A 21,125-nucleotide genomic window follows, 5' to 3' on the forward strand; every position below is an offset into this window, starting at 1 on the left:
GAAGAGAGGGAGGGAGAGAGAGGGAGGGAGGGAGAGAGGGAGGGAGAGAGAGGGAGGGAAAGAGGGAGTGAGGGAAGAAGAAAGGGAGAGAAGGAGAGAGGGAGGGAGGGAGGGAGGGAGGGAGGGAGGGAGGGAGGGAGGGAGGGAGGGAAGGAAGGAAGGAAGGAAGGAAGGAAGGAAGGAAGGAAGGAAGGAAGGAAGGAAGGAAGGAAGGAAGGAAGGAGGAATAAGAGGAGGAAGAAGGAGGGAAGAGAAGGAAAAAGAAGAAAAAGGGAGGAAAAAGAAGGAAAAGAAAGGAAAAAGGAGGGAAAAAGGAAAAAGTAGACAAAACAGGAGAAAGCAGGAATAAACAGGAGAAAGCAGGAAAAAGGAGGAAAAAGAAAAAATGGATGAATAAAATAAGATTGGCAAGTACTGAAAAATGTTGAAGGTAAAAGGTATAACGTAGTTATTAATAAAAACACTTTATCCTATGCATTTAAAATTTTCCAACAAAAAACATTTACAAAAATTTTTATAAAGTTAAACCCAAAGGAAAAGAAAAATTAAAATCGGTAAGTATAGAATATGAAGACACTACAATGGTTTTCCAAGCCTGTGCCTTCCTCAAAGACATGCTGCCCTAGCGTCCCCCAGAACTTGAGAGAGAGGCGAATTCTCAGCCTCCACCGCAAAGCCGGTGTAGCGAAGCCTTCAGTGCAGACACATGGTCAGGTGCAAGAAACAGCGTCCTGGAAAGGACTCAAAGCCAGCAGCCGGGCCTCTGAAAAGCTGAACGCAGAAAAGTTTGACAAGTAAGATCAAGAAAAAAAGAAATCAGAAATACTGAAAGTAAAGAAGAAACATAACTGCTAATACAGAAGTGATCACTTTTTAAGATTTGATTTATTGATTTTAGAGAGAGGAAAGAGAGAGGAGCAGGAAGCATGAACTCACAGTAGTTGCTTCTCATATGCACCTTGACCGGGCAAGCCCAGGGTTTTGAACCAGCGACCTCAGCATTCCGGGTCAACACTCTGTCCATGGCACCACCACAGGTCAGGCCAGAAAAGATTATGTTTTAAAATGAATAAATAAAAGAAATTTATATATTTTTAAAACTGTACATAAAAATGTGCCTTTTAAAAAAGTTTACCTCTGTAGTAAACCAGAGATGGTGTACGCCTCACTTCCGTATAAAAACCGAAGCACAGTAAAGGGACTATAACCCAACGAAATCTAATCTCTAATACTTCTTATCTCCTGAAACGGTTACATAATGTTTTCATCACTCTCTGAAATACGAAACAGATGCTTAAGCTGCCTGACAGACAATCTTGAGCTACTTTTTAAAGACCCCACTAAATACACCATCTAGAGCTGGCAGTTTGATAGCTTTCAATACCCACCCTAACCACAGAGGGTCAGCTGGTGTCGACTAGATTCAATCCTAGGTTAAGACGCAACCGTTTCACAATTACTTCAGCTATGAAATTAACCACAGCAGAGTAACTTTTTTGAACATAAAACAAAAATCAATTTAATTACTTGTCCAATTATGTTATGTTCATTTTAGGATAACTTAGCATAACTTTATGCTGTAGTAATCAACTTAAAATGATGCCTCCCTTGACCCTCATGATTTCGTTTTACTACAGTAAATGGTGAAAGCCATGGCCTTCGGTCTGACCTTCCAAAGAATCGGACAGGAAGTCTGTCACTGAGTCATGAGTAATATTGCATGTGTACTTCAATTTTCAATCCTGAATATTTTCCCTCTGATTCTCTGATTTATACTTAAAAATTAGTTTGTTTTTAAAGATAATTGTTTGTTTCTAAAGATAATTGTCAACCGGTGAAAGTGACAGCAATCTACAGCAGTGTTTTTCAACTGTTGGTCGACAGACTGGTCTATCAGAAATGTCATGCCAGTCTGCAAAAGAGTTAATTAACCACCTGATTTTATATGAAGATTATAGACCCAATGCTCTTAGTCACATTTGCTTATGAGCAGCCTGATTTCTACCTTAGCAGTCCCTAAAATAATTCTATTTTCACCAGTCCCCAAATGTAAAAAGGTTGAAAACCACTGATCCGCAGCAAACCTAAGTATTTAGAGACATAACTAAAGAACTCTGGTGATTTTTTTTTTTTAAGAACCTTACTCCTAGTTTTTGGATCATAAGACTTAAACTTTCTGTTCCTATAAAATTTCACCCTAGTTTTGCAAGTACAGTACAAAAATATTTTACCTATATTTTCACTTGCAAGGTAAGCGCGGCAAGGATCATACCCATTTTTAAAATAAAGGGCCCCTGGGTAATTAATCACCCACGAGACCACATTTACTCTCAGTCATCAATAAAACACTTCTCCCAAGCGCACTGCAAAGCGGCAGACCGTGCGTCCCACACCCTGGCGACCAGAGTGGAGCGTACGCCTCTGGGCACCACACTGCTCCACGCGGCTGGGAGGTGAGCAAAGGTCCCACACGTCCACAGAGGGGGGCATGAGAACAAATATGTACTATATGATGGCAGCATCTTTTCCAGTGCCCGCATTCCAATTGCCACGCTAATTACTCTAGTGCCTTGAAACATCCCACTTCCACAAATGACGCGTCATCACGTGGGCAGCTAACCTGGGAGTATAATCGACAGTGGAGAGCAGTATTCCCACAGAGCCAGGATCCAGACAGCGTCTCCCGTGCTGAGAACACGTAGCACAGGGAGTGGGCTGTGGCCCAGGGACACAGAGATCTGCAGAGGTCATCACAAACCTGCAGTCTGACCTTCAGAGAACACCACCAAAACGGTCTCTTAGGACTGAGACCCACTGCACGCATACACCCACTTTCCTTCGTTACTATTCAATAGCTACATTGTATCAAGTCGAGTGTCTCACAAGCTGTGGCTGCACTTTCAAAACTTGTCTCTACAATGCAAGGTATTAATAGTCTACCAAAAGAACTAAAAAAAAGTCTTTAATAAATGCTTTAGGAAAAAAAGGCTTGTATTTTTTGCCTTTTCACAGTCATGAATCTGAGCTGTCGGGACTTCCCGACGGCGGTCTGCTGAGGAGTCTGGAATGCACAGGGCCCCGCGGAGCGGCAGAGGAAAAGTGAAGCGCGGGAAACCCCTGGATTGGGCCGCCAACGCAACGGCTGCTGTGTCCAGCCCCGTCCTAGCCGCGCTGCAGAACCTCGGATGAATCATTTAATTTGCTTTGGGCTTCAGTTTGTGACTTGATCAAGGTTTCTTCTACTTCTGAAAATCATGTGTGTGTAAGTGATGACATCACAAAAGAAAGTGTATGTCAAGTTCTCTCGTAGCTGGAAACATGAAGCTTAAGAATATGCCAGTCTGCGTTTCCAAATGCACTCATAGCCTGATTCGCTGCTCATTCATTCTGAAATTGCTGCCGCCACCGTGTCCCCCCTAAAGGACATCCATGCGGACAAGCATATCGTAGTTGGAAACAGGGCCCATTAAAATGTACTCCCTTCCAAAGCCACTAAGATTTTCACAACTTGCATATTTTAATCATTTGAATTTTCAGGCAAGTTCCTACGATGACCTGGCATTAAGGACAAAGGGAAGTAAGCAATCGGACACACACCTGGGTGACTTAAAGCTGACGAAGAAGAAAGAACGGAGGGCTGGGTGAGTCACAGGGAGCCGGGAAGCCCGACAGGCAGCCCTGGCTGCCGCACAAGGAGGAGTGGACGGCTCTCTCTCACTGACGGGGCAGGCTGTGTGCTATCACAGGAACTTAACCTCCAAGAATACACAGTTCTTCTCTAGTCCTCCCAACAAAGGGTGGCTGACAGAGAGAGCCTACGTTTCTCCATGACAATTTGCAGCATGAAAAGTGCATGTACTTAGTTCAAATATATCAAACATAAATGGGCTTTAAAAGCAGAGATGCAAAGCCTTGGCTGGTTGGCTCAGCGGTAGAACATTGACCCGGCGTGTGGAAGTCCTGGGTTCGATTCCCAGCCAGGGCACACAGGAGAGGGGCCCATCTGCTTCTCCATCCCCCCCCTCCTTCCTCTCTGTCTCTCTCTTCCCCTCCCTCAGCCAAGGCTCCATTGGAGCAAAGTTGGCCCGGGCGCTGAGGATGGCTCCAGGGCCTCAGCCTCAGGTGCTAGATTGGCTAGCAACAGAGCATCGCCCCCTAGTGGACATGCCGGGTGGATCCCAGTCAGGTGCATGTGGGAGTCTGTCTATCTGCCTCCCCGGTTCTCACTTCAGAAAAATACAAAAACAAAAACAAAAAAACTGAGACATAAGTCTCTCACGTGACTGTTTACTTGTTATAAATAATACCAACAGGAACAAGAAAAATACCTCTTTCGATTTTTCCTCTTTGGTAAATCTTCCGAATTTTTCTATCATTTCAGCCACAAATATAACATCCATCTTGTCAGAAAAGTTGGCTGCTTCTACAGTGTAAGCCAGTAACTGCCTGGCTGTGGCCACGGCATTGGTAAGATTGAGAGGCATCTACGGGGAAAAGGCAAAAAGAGGCGTTTTTAGCAAATCAATCAGCACAATTTTTGACATCTTTCCTTTGCATTTCAAAACACTGCCATGAATTTGGACTACAGTGTGTCCGTAAAGTCATGGTGCACTTTTGACCGGTCACAGGAAAGCAACAAAAGATGATAGAAATGTGAAATCACCAATAAAAGGAAAACCCTCCCAGTATCTGCAGGATGATGTGGCAGCATATGCGCATGTGCAGATGATGACGTAATACCGTGTATACAGCGGAGAAGCCCACGGCCATGCCAGTCGAGATGTGGACGGTACAGAGGAAAGTTCAGTGTGTTCTGTGGCTCGCTAAATTCGAATCCATGACCAAAGTGCAACGTGAATATCAGCGCATTTATAACGAAGCGCCACCACATAGGAATCACATTACTCGGTGGGATAAGCTGTTGAAGGAAACCAGCAGTTTGGTGGAGAAACCCCGTTCTGGTAGGCCATCAGTCAGTGACGAGTCTGTAGAGGCTATACAGGATAGCTACCTAAGGAGCCCTAAAAGATGTGTGTGTGAGCCCACATCGAACTGCACTGAACAGGTATGAAACTGGAAGAGTTTTCCTTTTATTTAGTGCAGATTTCACATTTCTATCGTCTTTTGTTGCTTTCCTGTGACAGGTCAAAAGTGCACCATGACTTTACGGACACACTGTATATCATCTACTCGCCGTGATTTCCTTAAAATGCTTTTTCAAACCTGAGAGAAGGAAAATTTTGATGCAAATGAACCTGAGGGGAATTATCTTTTAAACTTGGGATGACATAGAATAATGCATAAAACCACATCGGATACATGTGCTGCACCATCTCATCCTTCCTGCTGATCCACACTCTGCGCAGACTCCTCCCACCTGCTTAGTGAAGCCTTCCCTGAGTATGCCAGCTGGGGGGGGGGTAGATCAGTACCTCCCCGCACGGGGGTGGGGACCACTGATTTAGCACTTACCTGTATCCCCAGGCCCTGCCAGTCATGTTTTACCTTTGTTTATTCATTGACTTACACATGATGTGGCACCAACCATTAGAAAAACCGTACATAGGTGCCTAGGATCATTAGAATATGTGTAACACAGAAACTATCTTCCAGCTGTTTACAATTAGGTGTGTTTTATAAAAGACACAAAGAAATAAAGACAAGGAAGGCATCTGAGTGGGACAGGCACGACAAGGGATTGCTTGTGACAAAGGGATTTTAGAAGACACCGAGTGGTGGCTTCCCAGGTAGACGTGAAGGACAGTTGCGATTCTGTCTGGCAAGTACTGATGATAAAGGTATTCAAACACAGACACAAAGTCAGGCAGAGACAGGAAAGAAAGAGTAATGCCTGAGAAGGACTTGAATACCACTTGAGAAGACTAGAGACCTTATTCCACAGACGGATCAGTCCAGTGTAGTATGAACACCCAATCTGTACACCTGGCTAAATTTTTAAAAAAGAGATCATTTGTATTTGGCTCGAACGCTGTTTTCTCAACACCCTCAGCCAATCAGAAGACTTGCTAGTTACCTGATTAAACATATAAAGGACTCTAGTGACATCGTTCGCATACTGGCAGCGAGAATAGTCCTCATCCGCCCAAAAGCCGCCTCGGTCACATCGGCGCCAAGCCTTCCTCTCGTCCTGCGGGCTTCCGGGGTAGATCCCACCGCCGTGGGTGTTCCGAGAGCACGGCAGGTAGGCAGTGATGCCCGCCAACGTCCTGGGCCACCTGGACAGAACAGAGTGAGAAGGCCACCCTGACACAGCCATAGCGGAGGAAAATCCAGGTCAGAACATGGCATGCACAGTCCCAGAGAAAAAATCAAGCAGGAGAAACAAACAAAACTCCCTGGAGAATAAAGGCCATAATGATTTTAAGAAAAAGAAAGAAGATTAACACGGACTAAATCGTTTTAAACTATCAGCCAAGCGTCTTTTAATAGCATAATAGAATAGGATATTTTCCTAAAATATTCTAATGTTGCTACAAACACAGGGAAATTGCATCTTATGCTGCAAAAAAGAAAAATGGTGCAACAGAGAGTTTTCTGTTTCTTCTTAATTACTGTTACCGCATTGTTGGCTTATGTAATAACCATTAGGTGTAGGAGGTCAGGATCTTTTCCAATATAATTAGAATTTGGCCTTTTGCAGAAGTAGAGATATTATTATTATACATGCAGAAAAAGTTACGATAGCTGGTCAGGGACTGCCATCCTTAGAAAGGCCTGCTTGCCACACGGGCCCTTCACCGGCGTCTAGGAATCTAGAACTTAAAGAGTGGCCATGAACAGTTAACTGGTAAGGGTGGCTCACTGTGCCCAGACAGCTGTACAAGCCATATGGTTTATGCTGAACTACTGCTTTCTACTAGAAGGCTGAGACCTGGGTATGTGCCAGGCAAAGGGTGCCTACGTGACCAGCAATAAGAACGTGGGGTGCTGAGACGCCAGTTGGCTTCTGTGGGCAGAAATACTGCGGAGAGGTCGTCTTTTCACGGCAGGAGAAGGCGCAGGCTCCGTGGGAGCCCCACGGGAGTGCAGGAGCATGAAGGGGCCTGCAGATGGGTCTCTCCAGCCCACCTGTCATCTCCCCTACATCACTATCATATATCGGAGCTGTCACTTCACCTTTATGCTGAGTCCTGTAGTCCTCTAGCAAATGTCCGCACTTGGGGGTGGAGTGGAAGACCTCTAACAGTGTAACAACCAAATTTTCTGGGAGAAGCCCCTCTCTATGCAAATGACTACACAAACTTGCTGGCCTAGGACCAATCAGAGGTCAGCAAACTCATTAGTCAACAGAACCAAATATCAACAGTAAAATGACTGAAATTTCTTTTGAGAGCCAAATTTTTTAAACTTAAACTATATAGGAAGGTCCATTCCTTATTGAGGTAGCGCTCGGACGTGGTATTTTGTGGAAGAGCCACACTCGAGGGGCCAAAGAGTCACATGTGGCTTGCGAGCCACAGTTTGCTGACCAGGGGTAGGTTATCACTAACTGGGCTGAGAAAATATTATTTGAGCTCCATTTCTAGTATTGAAATCAAACATATTTAATAAAAGTTATAGCTCACCAGTAACACAGAAACTGCTAAACCATAATATCAGTCACATCAAAATATACTTCATTACTAAAATTTGCATAACTAGATCAAGCAACACTAAATTCTTAATGGAGTGGAAGTTTAATTGCATTATACCTTAAGGCATATCAAAATATGAGTGATTCATTAATTAGCTAAATAATTATATTCCTCTTGTATTTTAAAAATGAAAAATACTAGGAGTAAAAACAGCAACTCTGCCAAAAACAGAAATCATCGTATTATGATTCTTTAATAAAAGATTTTGAATATGGCAGAAATAACAACTGTTCTCTCTTTCACTTTAAGGTATACAATATGAGTATTAGAGATTAAAAATTCATATAAGAGACAGCTTACTAGCAATAATAAATGCTAATTTCTACATATTCATGTCAAGGAGAATTTTTTTAAAAAGTTTATTTTGAACAAAGCAATGATGAACTAGCGGATCTGAAGATGTGGTTATCACTTCTTCAGTTTGGACTTGAAAGACTAACATGAAGGATTTTCTAATCCTTAGAAATCGGGCTTAGAGCACCAACTGTCAAGAGCACAAGCTGGTGTTCGACAACCCTTACACTGCTTTTAAAGGCAACCTCTTTCTCACCCTTTATACCAACTACACACTCATTATTAAACTCCTGCTCCTAAAAAATATTAAGTAAATGGTATAAAGATGTTTTAAATCAACTTTGAAGGTAAAGAGGGACTAAGGTAAAAGTTGTTCCCTCTCACCAATTCTAAACTTTCTAATAAAAAAAAAAAAAATCATTTCCGTCATTCTGCTTACGTTAACTAAATCCAGCCCCAAGGGCTCCCTGAGTTTCAGTCACCCCACCCCTCTCATTTCCCGAAGATTCATCCACTGCCAATAATGAGTACTGATTTCCATATAGTCACGTCAAGGAGAATTAAAAAAACAGAGAGAGAAACACAGATCCAATCTTCTTCCCGTTTGGTTCTTCTTGCTTGAACGCCATGGAACCCAACAGGAAGTCCTATCTGTGGCTCTCCCAGTGTGGCGTCCCCTAAGCTGCCATTAGTTAGAAGTGACTTGGCGATCCAAAACCCTCCAGTGTCCATCCATAAAGGAGAGCTTGGAGAGAAACAGGAAATAGCACTAGCCTGTCTAAATTTTGTACTTTTTTAGCAGAATTTCCAAAATGTTTCCCTACAGTAGTGGTACTTAACTTTTTCAACAAAACTGCCTGTTAAAAATAAACACTTCTGGCTCTACCTGCAAGGACTCATAAATCAACAGATTTGAGATAAAGTTTTTTGTTTTTTAAATCTCTGTAAATGATTCTGAAGTTACGGTTTAAAGGGTGGTTCTTAGATATATAAAGATGTAAACATGAATACACAAATGTTTCTCCAATATTCTTACTGAGGGTAGGAGGCCAATTATGTGCCTTTGAGGATAAAAAGGGACATCAGGCAAATCAGACTTTTCTAACCGTTTCCATGACACTGACCTGAAGTCACCTTTATTGTTGACCACCCTCTCAGGAGGACAGTACTGGGCAGAGCTTTCTAATACGACAATATCGACCGTTCTCGTATTATTCCCGCGCTTGGTCTGGACGTGACAGCCCCAATTTCCGGTCGATCCAGCCTGAATATTAGAAATGGTTAGGGCACTGCATGAAGAAAGATTTTAAAAAGAGAGAAAATATGGTTAGGCAAAAAAAGGAAAACCACGCGGGCCTCTATCACTCATTTAGCAAATATGTCTGAACGCACATTGTGGGCCAAGTGCTTCTAAGATCAAAACACGTTTAAAAAAATGTCCCTCCACTTAAGCACTTCAGCCGCAAGTCAGGACGATCGGGTAGAGAGACTGGACACACTACGGCGAGAGCGACAGGGACGTATGAGTAAGATGCAACAGTCCACAGTGCCTGAGACACCTGCTTCCAGAAGCAGGTGAGAGCGACAGGGACGTATGAGTAAGATGCAACAGTCCACAGTGCCTGAGACACCTGCTTCCAGAAGCAGGCGAGAGCGACAGGGACGTATGAGTAAGATGCAACAGTCCAGAGTGCCTGAGACACCTGCTTCCAGAAGCAGGAGAGCGACAGGGACGTATGAGTAAGATGCAACAGTCCACAGTGCCTGAGACACCTGCTTCCAGAAGCAGGAGAGCGGGCACAGCAGGGGGGCACAGCATGGGCGGGCAGAAACACCCTGGCACATTCTTCATCACAACCAGCGGAGAAATTTCTACGCTACATCTACCTTTCTTCACTGACTCTCAGGAAAATATTCAAGTATGAACAAGGAGGATGAATATTACAAAGTACGTAATTAAGAACACATTTAAGGTAAAATATTTTGTGGAAGAAGGGTTATACAAGAAACAACATGTTAAGTTTTTTTAAAAAAAAGTAGGAAATTACTAATTAATGGTTTAACAAAAGGAGTTTCCATGTAAAGGTATACTTCAATTTACAAAATAGCTCCATTTCTCAATCGCTGTCAGTACATTTAGTTTGCAAGATGAAGTCATAATTCTCTAATATGAAAAACCTTTTAATTAAAGAGCAAATGTCAGAACATTCAATTAACCTTTATTCTCCACACCAACAGGACAAATTAGGCTTTGCTTTTAAGTAGATACAAATGATAAGTAATTAGACATAGACTGTCATTTTAAGTAACTTACAAAAACGATGTCTTAAGTTTAACAGACATCTTTCCAGTCTAAGTCACCAATGGCTTACACAACAAACGCTCCACGAATGACTCTGAGGTACAACTATTCTGTATTAAAGAAAATGTTTATCGTCTTTACCCAGTCAGTAAATAAACCAGTACACTGTAATAAATACATTCCAAGATCAAGTGACACAAAAGACTCTGACATTAAATCCCCAAGCTGGGTATTTACGTCATAATAACTTAGCAGCCATTTGAAAAAATAGCACACATCAATTTGAAATAAACACTGCATTCTTAAAAAACAACTATATCTAATGACCTGCATCTGCCTTTTGGGGACTATAAAATTAATCACACATCAGATCAGACAGTGACACCCTTATTTTTTCTCTTTTTTTCTGGGATTTTAAAATTTATTTATTTTGGAGTAGGGAGAGAGGGACAGAGAGAAAAGGGGGGAGGAGCAGGAAGCATCAACTCCCATCTGTGCCTTGACCAGGCAAGCCCAGGGTCTTGAACCAGTGACCTAAGCATTCCAGGTCAGTGCTTTATCCACGCCACCACAGGTCAGACCCCTTATTTCTTGTTTCACAATGATTTTCATACGGTACTTGCTTTGTATCAAAGCAATCAACAAAAACCCTACATCCTAAAGTATGACACTAGCAAAAGGAATTTAACACAATCTAACGGTGACACCATAAAAGCCTGGAGCTAGGAGCTCTGTGGTGTCTGACAGATGTCAAATATTGCTATTCTTCCTCCAAAACTTAAAATATCCCACAGTACCTCTGTAAAATCATTGTGGTGTCCAGGGTATTTTAACACACCCAATAAGAGCTATAGGGTCCTAATATATTTTGTAAACCTTTTTTCTTACATTTATGTATTCATTTTAGTGAAAGAGGAAGGGAGAAGGAGGGAAGGAAGAAGGGAGAGAAGAAGGGAGAGAGGGGAAAGAGAGAGAGGGAGAGAGAGGGAGGGAGGAAGGGAGAGAGAGAGAGAGGGAGGGAGGGAGAGAGAGAGAGAGAGGGAGGGAGGGAAAGAGAGAGAGAGAAAGAGAGGAGAACATCAATCAGTCCCTGTATGTGCTCTGACAGAGGATTGAACCAGCAACCTCTGTGCTTTGGGATGATGCTCTAACCAACCGAGCTATCCTTTTTTTTTTTTTTTCCTGTATTTTTCTGAAGCTAGAAATGGGGAGAGACAGTCAGACAGACTCCCGCATGTGCCCCACCGGGATCCACCTGGCATGCCCACCAGGGGGCGATGCTCTGCCCCTCCGGGGCGTCGCTCTGTTGCGACCAGAGCCACTCTAGCGCCTGGGGCAGAGGCCAAGGAGCCATCCCCAGAACCCGGGCCATCTTTACTCCAATGGAGCCTCGGCTGCAGGAGGGGAAGAGAGAGACAGAGAGGAAAGAGAGGGGGAGGGGTGGAGAAGCAGATGGGCGCTTCTCCTGTGTGCCCTGGCCGGGAATCGAACCCAGGACTTCTGCACACCAGGCTGACACTCTACCACTGAGCCAACTGGCCAGGGCCCGAGCTATCCTTTTATTAAGGTAACTTTTAGTAGTAACTTCAATGTCTAAAGCCATTTCTCGGAATAAAACGTCCAGGCGTCCTCAAGGCAGCACCCTTGGAGATACGAGGAGAAAGAAGCAGCCTCGGTTCCGTCCTGGAGGAAAACTACTAACCCTAAGCACAGATCAGTGCCTGAGGAGACCCATGAACTCTAGAGGTAGCTCAGGAACCAATTCCAGAACCGTACTTCCTTTCTCTACAACTTCTGTGTTATTCTGAGGCTGGCTACGGCTGGGTAAAGGACTTCTCGGTCTTCACAGAAAAGTTTTCCACTTGAGCCGTGTTCCTACCAACAAATATATGAGACTAGGTTGCTATCCTTAGGATACTTCTATAAAGAGTTTAAAGTATGACTTGTAGAAATAAATTTATCATGTTAATCTAGTTACTTTATAGTCATCAAAATCAAGGGTTCTCAATTAATCAAAGCTCTTCAATCAGAAAAGTTTCCATGTATTTTTAAAGCTTGACTGTTGTATTATGTGCCAACTTTTATCTATTCATATAGCTGCTTGAAATGCCCAACTGATGAGTTTTGTTCTTTTTTTTTTCTGAATCTGAAACGGGAGGCAGTCAGACAGACTCCCACATGCACCCGACCGGGATCCACCCGGCATGCCCACCAGGGGGTGATGCTCTGCCCATCGGGGCATCGCTCTGTCACGACCAGAGCCACTCTAGCGCCTGGGGCAGAGGCCAAGGAGCCATCCCCAGCGCCCGGGCCATCTTTTGCTCCAATGGAGCCTCGGATGCGGGAGGGGAAGAGAGAGACAGAGAGGAAGGAGAGGGGGAGGGGTGGAGAAGCAGATGGGTGCCTCTCCTGTGTGCCCTGGCCGGGAATCGAACCCGGGACTTCCGCATGCCAGGCCAACACTCTACCACTGAGCCAAATGGCCTCAACTGATGAGTTTTAACACATGTATACACTTACGAAATTATCAGCAGAGTATAAAGACTGTAATAATGAGAGACTTCTCCGTGAAGCCTGATACACTGTTTCCAACAATCTCAGAGGTGCTAACAAAGGGAAGCTCCCATCAAACTGCCCTCCCTGCAGTTAATAATTATTGGCTCTGGACAATAACCAAATGACAACGAGATGAATACACTGACAGCGATCCAAAGCAAACAGAAACCCGAGAGGAGCTGACATGAGGAAGAGCTCATGTCATGCTCCCCCATGGCATTGGGGAGCAATCATAAAATTATTTTTAATGGCTTATGTCCAAGGACATACCCTAGTCAAATAGAAAGTCACAAACTAACTTGATGAACAGTCAGAGGTGAAAGGTAGAAAGGTGCCTGACTATAAGTGCAAACTTCTGCACAGAAAATCTACCCACATCAAAGCTATACTTGGCCAACTCTTCCTCTATAGTGAATCATTCACAATGTTCAGGATACAATCCAACATCCCTGGACATATACTATTTTTTTTAGAAAAATGAAGAATATAAGCCAAATTCAAAAGAAAAGTAGTCAATGGTGAATAATTCCAATATGACCCAGATGCTAAAATTAGCTGGCAAAGATTTAAAAGCATGTACTATAAATACATTAAAAGACATAAATGAAAATATACTTCTAATAATCAGAAAGGAAATCTCAGTAGAAAACCAAATTAAAAAGTTGAATATTTGCTCCCACAATTCCCAGACATGGTCTTTAACTCAGAGAATCTTTTGTTTCACGATAACTTTCAAGCGTCACTTCTGTGAGTCTGTTGTGCTATCCGCCCCTCCCCCACTATCTTAGGGTGCCCCAGCAGAGTTCAGAAACTACAGCCTTACTACTCTTAAAAATTTAAGCAGAAATCTGTCTTTAAGGAATTGGTAGGAAGGAAATGAAGAGACACAAGAGAGAGAGACAAAGAGACACACACAGAGAAAATCCAATGCCTACAGATTAAAATTAACCAAAATAAAACATTTGGTGAGTGATAATATCATATATATTTTACTCTGTTTCTTACACTTTATAAAGTTCATTTGAATGAATATTTTGGTGTTCACAAAAGTCATGACATTAACAACACAGGTATTATATTTCATTATGCTAGTGGGGTAGAGAGAGGAAATATCTTAAAATGTAGCATTAGTCATAAAATGGTCAATATTAGGTGATGCCTAAAAGGGAAAGTCTGAACTTAGCACAGGAAATGGTTAGAAATTAAGCTTGGCACTAACAGTTTACATTTTTCCTCCTAAAACTTTTAAACAAAAGGTCCATACATTTTTATCAGTGTTTCTCTTTTATCTTATTCTTCACCCCCCCTCCATAAAAGTGGGTGGAAAAGACAGTGATTTAATTTTACAAGATGAGTAACAACAATCAGGAATCCAGATGTTTGCTACTCAAATTCCAAAAGTTACAATTCTAAAACAATTAGTAACATCCAAAGAGACCATTCCTCATTTTAAAAAGTTTACCTTGCAATCAGCGAGCAGTTGTGAATCATGTTCTTTTCAACAAAGATACCTTGCGATTCATCCGTCTCAACGATTCGCCCGTCCTGATACCACAGCACCTGCATGTCCTGATCTATGTACGAGGCCATGCACTGGAAGGGAAGGCTGTCTCCTTCGAACACAACCTGGCGATGAGACGGAGTCATGTAGAAAGACGGCAGTTCGAGAGGAGGATCTAGAGACAGGAGGACAGACTCAGTAAACCAGCACAATGCCAGATGCACGCTCCAGAATGATAAGTTATGGAAATTCTAACTAAAACTTTAAAAACCAAAAAACAAATATTCCTCAGCAACGAGCATTTCAGAATGCTAGTACAAGCAAGGCTGCTACTAACATAAGAGGGTCCCAGATGAAAACAAAACTGGCAGAATGAAGATGAACCCATTTTGTAATCAGTCCCGACATTTAGAAACCTTCCTTTTTGATGGTGTCACCAGAGTATCAGATGATCAAAGAGCAATACAAAAAAAAAATTGCAAAATGATACTTAAATCTGGAGAACGGAACTGGTGATAAGTAAATGCTAATATATACACAATTTAAAAATACATGTTGGAAACTGTATTATCTTTGATTAAACTACAGGTTCCTGGGTATAAAGTAATACCTACTGATTGCAGAAAGTTTAGGACATTTAAAGAGAAGAGTAAAATAATTTTTAAAGTCTCATATATTATAATTACTTTGAGTGGGAGGAGGGGTGAACACACAATACAGTGTACAGGGGTATGTCGTGGAAGTATGCACCTGAAATCTTTGTAATTATGTTAACCAGTGTCACCCCAATACATTCAATCGAAAAATAAAATAAAATAAAGAAGCCAAAAAAGCTGATATATTTCCTGCCAACAAAAGGGGGAAATTTTAAATACATATGCAAAAAATGTACACAATATCAAGTCTTTAAAATACTTAGTCCATTGCCTAACAGAACGATTCTAATTTTAGTAGTCTACCCAAAAGCATGCATTCAAAGATGGACAGAAGGAAATGAATCCTTGCACTGTTTGTGGAGAAATTATTAACAGCCTAAATATGCAGTAATAACGAAGTTGTCCAAGTATAGTTACATCTATATAATGGATTGGTATGGATCTATTTTATATGATTGCAAAATAAGTTTACATTATTTCAAATTTAAAGAGGTTATGAAAGCATGAGAATATGATATTTTAGTCAAAACACAGAAAAAAGGTGCAAGAAATAATATACCAATGTGTCTTTGCCACTAGCCATGAGTACAGCATGAGTTGTTTTTTTTCTTTTAGTTTTTTCTTTATTGAGGTTAAACTAACCAATTAAGGTGTAAAATATTTAAAGTGTGTATCATAATGATTTGATGTAAGTATACATTATTTTCATGAATCTTAATTTTAATCCAATGAAGATATTTTACCTGCGAAATAACAACATTAAAAATAAAGAGGAGGCCCTGGCCGGTTGGCTCAGTGGTAGAGCGTCGGCCTGGCGTGCAGAAGTCCCGGGTTCGATTCCCAGCCAGGGCACACAGGAGAAGCGCCCATCTGCTTCTCCACCCCTCCCCCTCTCCTTCCTCTCTGTCTCTCTCTTCCCCTCCCGCAGCCGAGGCTCCACTGGAGCAAAGATGGCGCTGGGGATGGCTCCTTGGCCTCTGCCCCAGACACTAGAGTGGCTCTGGTCGCAGCAGAGTGACGCCCCGGAGGGGCAGAGCATCACCCCCGGGTGGGCGTGCCGGGTGGATCCCGGTCGGGCGCATGCGGGATTCTATCTGACTGTCTCTCCCCGTTTCTAGCTTCAGAAAAATACCAAAATAATAATAATAATAATAATAATAATAATAATAAAATAAAGAGGAAAGGGAAAAAAATGATAGTTATTTCCCAACACAAAGACTAAGCTGAACCTATTTCTATTTTAAAGACTGCTTTTGTTTGATGTGTCTTTTCTCTTTTTTCTTTTAATGCACAGTAAATGTGTTATTTTCCTCAAGTCATTTGTTATTCTTCAAAATCATGATTTTCAATAGCTGCATAATTCAAATAACTAAACCAACCTCCCATTTTTGAGAATTTTGGACAGGCTTAAATATAAAGTAGTCTGAAGAGCTACACATGTAGCTGATCATTTCCTAGGAATAAACCCTTACATACAGAATTATTGGGTCAGTCTGTATCTATTTGCTAAGATCATGGATGCAAATTGCCAGACTCTACCGTAGCAATCCATGTTCCCCCAAACAGTGATTGATCACATCCTGAGATTTCATTACTATCAGCGAATTCCCAATTTGCCAACTGGTAGAAAAGTTGAAGATCTCTACTATTCTTTGACATTGGTTTTCATAAAGCTGTTCAGGACCTAAGAACTTTAAATACCAAACAAACAAAAAAAATGTATTTTACTCAGGCTGACTTAATTGTTGCCATCAACTCAATCATCACCAAATCCATTGAAGATAGATGGTTGTATTCAGTTCCATCAAAATGGAAAGAGAATTTTATAGCTTTTCAAGAAAACCACAGTGGCGGGTAAAACACGGGGAAAGCTCTCTGTTCTCCTTTCTCCCTCACCGCATGTCAGCAGCTCCTGCTTCACCCCTGTGACCGGCTGCGCCTGCAGGGACTTGGGGAAAACACAGCGTGTGTCCCGGACGGTGATGTTCCTCTCCTTGACCCAGCGGTGCATCCACAGTATGTTACAATCACACAGGAGATACTCCGTCTGGAATTCTCTGTAGCGGACACGATACAAATCACAGATTATGGTGAATACATGAAATGGCACTTTGGTTTCACGCTGCCCTGTGCTTTGGGTGTCAAGCACCTTTAGCGCCAGCTGGATATGGCCCCCTTTCCCCGGTAGGGACCTGCGGAGGGTGTGACTCCAGCACGGTCCCCCGCTGGTCCGGAGACCCAGGCTGCTTTCAACCAAAGCTGGTATGCGAACAAAATCTCCTCACCAGGCCTCATGCATACAACAAGCTCCTAAATCCCAGGGTCCTGGAGTCCCAAAGACGCATCCTTTTTGTCTGCAAATGCTCGTGCTGCCTCCTGAAGCCTTTTCCAGTTTTTCCAGCCGTCACTGCCATGTTCTTGGCTTGAATGCCTACAGACTCTCCTGATACTTCTCACAACATAAAGCAAAATGTGATGGCTTCACTTGGATACATCCATCTGTCTGTCTGGAGTGCAAGTCCCTTGAGGGTGGGGACTACTTCTGACACTTTCAGCTACGTGCCAGGGATACTACAGTTATTTACAAGCCTATGGGATGCTGACTCAACCAGTCTAAAGATAAGACCTCACACTGATATGAGAGGAAACAGAGACTTATCTTTCTGTGTGGCAAGAAGTGTTAGAGTTAGACACTTGGACGTATGAAACGAAGAGAGGACATTCAGCAGCCTGTACACAAGCACAATAATTTCTGGAATACCTGCTTTACGAAGCACTAACTAGTCGTGTGTCATGCACTTCACTAGGGACAGCTAATAAAAATAAAAGCAGATGCTGTCTCCTGACAACTAGGACGTTATGTAACGGAAACAAAACGTAAATGTAACTAAAATAGAATGCAGCGTGGTCTGTACAAACACGTCGACCAAGTGCAAAGAGCAAATACAACCGTGTGTACCTCTCACTCACTCCACGGCTGGCGCAGGCTTCGCCTCAGTTCTGGTAAAATGAAGGGGGTGGGGGGAGTTGGGACGAGATAAAACAAAGAGAGAGTAACATGGAAAAAAAAAAAGGAACCAAAACAAGGACTGGCCTGCCTTCTAATTCCTACACACCAGCTCCCGGCCACTTCCTAGCACAACCAAGTGAAAACATTGGCAATGTCCCCCAGTTTGGGGATGAAAATACTTCCCATATTTCTGCTGCCCAGGGTCTCAAAAGCCAGATCATTCTTTGCAGTCCTGTTGATTTCCTAAACTTCATGGTCCAGACTGACCTGAGCCCACTAAATATGCCAAAGGGAGATGATGTGCTCCCCGAAAAGCGGTCACCTGGAGTTTGATCCAACGTGACTCTCTATAGAAGCACCTACCTGTGTCCCCTGGGCCGGTGAGGACACAGACAGATGCTAATCTAGCAGCTACAGCCCAACGAAACTGCTGAATGAGAGTTAAATGACAGGCTTGGGAAAGAAAGGAAAGGAGAAGGGAGGGGAGAAAAGAAGTCAGAGACAACAGAGACATCCCGTTGAGAACAAACTTTTCCTGGGAAAAGAAACTCAATCCCATGAGGTACACGTAAGAAAAACAGAACATTTATCTGTGCACATAATAAAAATTTGAAAAACATTCTATTCAACTGTGATTCTGAAAGACTTTCATATGACTGAATGTTTAAAATATATTCATGTTTATCTGGAAAAACAGTTACTGTTCAAAAGCAACACCATTATAATCTTGCAGTTAATAAAACTGCATCTTTGGGGGAAAAAATATGGCCAATTCTAAAGCTACAGAGAACTGTAAATACGAGCTTACACTGACCTCAAAAAGCAGACACTCTACATAAACACGCCTAGAAATGTAATAAGTTGTGAATTCAGTTAGCAAAGGGGTTACAGGATAAGATTAAACCCCTAAAGTATAAAAAATTCTTAAGCACAAATTCTTCAGAGGAAGGAATGTTTTACACTTCTGGGATTTAATTAGTTAGAGAACAAAATATTTTCTAATTTGAAAACAAAGTCAAAGAGGAAGAATTACCACCGTCGTTACTGGAAACACCACAGATCTGACTGATGTGCCACTCGGAGGGGGAAACGGCTGTCCCTCTCTGAAAGGCATCCCATTAAGTTTACAGTATGTTCTTCAATGGAAATGCAAGCTCTCAAGAATGATGCTAATTTCTGCAAAATCACAAGGTTTCCCTCACCAGCTCTCTTAAATCATAAAAAAAAAAAAAAAAAACCTTTCTAATTTTCAAAACCTAAAATACCATTTAAAACAGGAGAAAAAAATTCTTACTTACAAAGACCGTAACGAGCCAAGATAATCAAAAGTTCCTTGAGATAATGAAGAAAACAAATTCCCGGAAAGGTTTCTGGGGAGAAAAAGAAAGGAAATAATTTCACTTACAAAATAGCCTGACTGGTGTGGGCACAGTGGACGGGGGTTGCCCCGGAGTGCTGAGGTCGCCGATTCGATCCTGGGGTCGCCTGCCCGAGCCCGAGACTCCAGTTCAATCCCCAGGGAAGGCACAAGTGAGAGGCGCTCAATGGCACAACTACGTGGAACAATGAGTTGATGCTTGTCTGTCTGTCCGTCTATCTATCTATCTATCTATCTATCTTTCTCTCTCTTTCTTGCTAAAAAAAAACCCCAAAACCTAATAAATATAACTTTTAATATTTTTTCATGGTTCTTCAAGTGTCCTATAATGATTCAACACTGCAAAGAATTTATAAAAGTTATTCTAAGTCTTATAAAGAGGGCACAAATAGTAACTACTTCTCCAAGGCTGGAAAAAGAATATTGTTCTTAACCGTGTATAAAACAGTAAACAAAATTATGATTTTAAAATTCTTTCAGCTAGATAAGGATTTTTATATCAAATACCGTGAATCTGGAAGTTGCCTTACTAATCTTCAGTCCTGCTCTTGATGCAACCAGAAATTACGCTTCCTGTGTTCGCTCAGTATCATTTAAGAAAGCAAAAATTACAAAAAAAAAAAAAAAAAGACAACAGATGACTTGAATGAATGACCATCAGCAGCAACCGCAGTAACTGAGTAAACAAGGATCAACAGAGTGTCAGGAGTCCGGGTTTACAGGGCAAGGCCGGGGCTCGAGTTCAGGGTGGGCCTATTGTTTCCCCTTGTATCAGATGGCGTTAAGAAATACCTGTCTAAACCTGGCAGGGTTTTATATGAATTAAAACCCATGCTACAATCGGAGTAGTGTGTTACACCCATAATGATTTGACAGAAGTATTCCCTCCATGTTTGACTATGAACTCCAGCTGAGGAGGGACCTGTCTTACTTACTGGGGTACCAAGGGCAGCTAGTAACATGCTGAGGTATCCAGTAGGTGCTCGGTGCTGGTGGCTGACTGCTCAGGACGTGGAGTCCACCTTCAGGAGGCTGCTAACACTCGAGAGAATGGCAGCACGATCCACCCACCACCACATCAGTTCTGTGTCTGGGGTGGTATGCAGAGCAGATACAGCCAGACCTCTAGTTCTCCCGGAAGTCCGGGGCTGCCTGGTGGGCTCTGGAGCCTGGGTTAAGTGCTTCCCGTGGGGGAGAAAGTGACCATGGGGCAGACGGGTTCCCTAGTGGGAAGAGGAAAGAGAATCGATCTGGGAGAAGTTCCCACGGCACCTGCAGCCATGAATTCCTGCTCACTTCACATTACACAAAGGCAATGCTTCACAAACTAATATATAAGGAATTTCAATCAGAACCTCATTGGATGAGTGTTACTATTATGTCTTTAGGCATCAAAAACTGGATAAAACGACTCTGATCCTTACAGAGTTGCCTATAAACTTAGAAAGCAAACAAATATAAAAGAATATTTGCAAATTAAAAGAACAACAGAAGAGATGCCCTTTTCCTCTGTGCTGTGGCCTGTCGGAGTGGGTACCGCATGCGACTTTCGAAGAAGGCACTGCTGATGGGAGTGTAAGTCACCGCAACAGCGCAAGCAAGTGACTTAGAGGCAATTAAAATGAACTCTACGTGCATGAAGCTAGTCTATGTGAAATCATAATCACCAGGATTCTGTTAAAACGAAGCAGGTGAAAAGTCAAGGGATGGAGGCATAACTAAAGATTGGCTATGAACTGCTAAGCGTTGAAGCTAGAAAATCAGGACTTGAAG

The 21,125-nt window shown here is 42.5% G+C and overlaps 1 protein-coding gene across 1 annotated transcript in view; it reads right to left on the reverse strand.

Annotated features, from left to right (window-relative positions):
* The window catches only part of ADGRA3 (adhesion G protein-coupled receptor A3), a 114,680-nt gene that overhangs the window by 46,804 nt on the left and 46,751 nt on the right, over positions 1 to 21,125 (reverse strand). Inside the window, 6 exon segments of the mRNA XM_066384744.1 lie at positions 4,329 to 4,484; positions 6,035 to 6,236; positions 9,074 to 9,238; positions 14,270 to 14,483; positions 16,861 to 17,021; positions 19,273 to 19,344. Of these exon segments, the coding sequence (XP_066240841.1) occupies positions 4,329 to 4,484; positions 6,035 to 6,236; positions 9,074 to 9,238; positions 14,270 to 14,483; positions 16,861 to 17,021; positions 19,273 to 19,344 (970 nt within the window).

Source organism: Saccopteryx leptura, chromosome 5, assembly GCF_036850995.1.
Source record: "Saccopteryx leptura isolate mSacLep1 chromosome 5, mSacLep1_pri_phased_curated, whole genome shotgun sequence".
NCBI classification, from domain to species: Eukaryota; Metazoa; Chordata; class Mammalia; order Chiroptera; family Emballonuridae; genus Saccopteryx; species Saccopteryx leptura.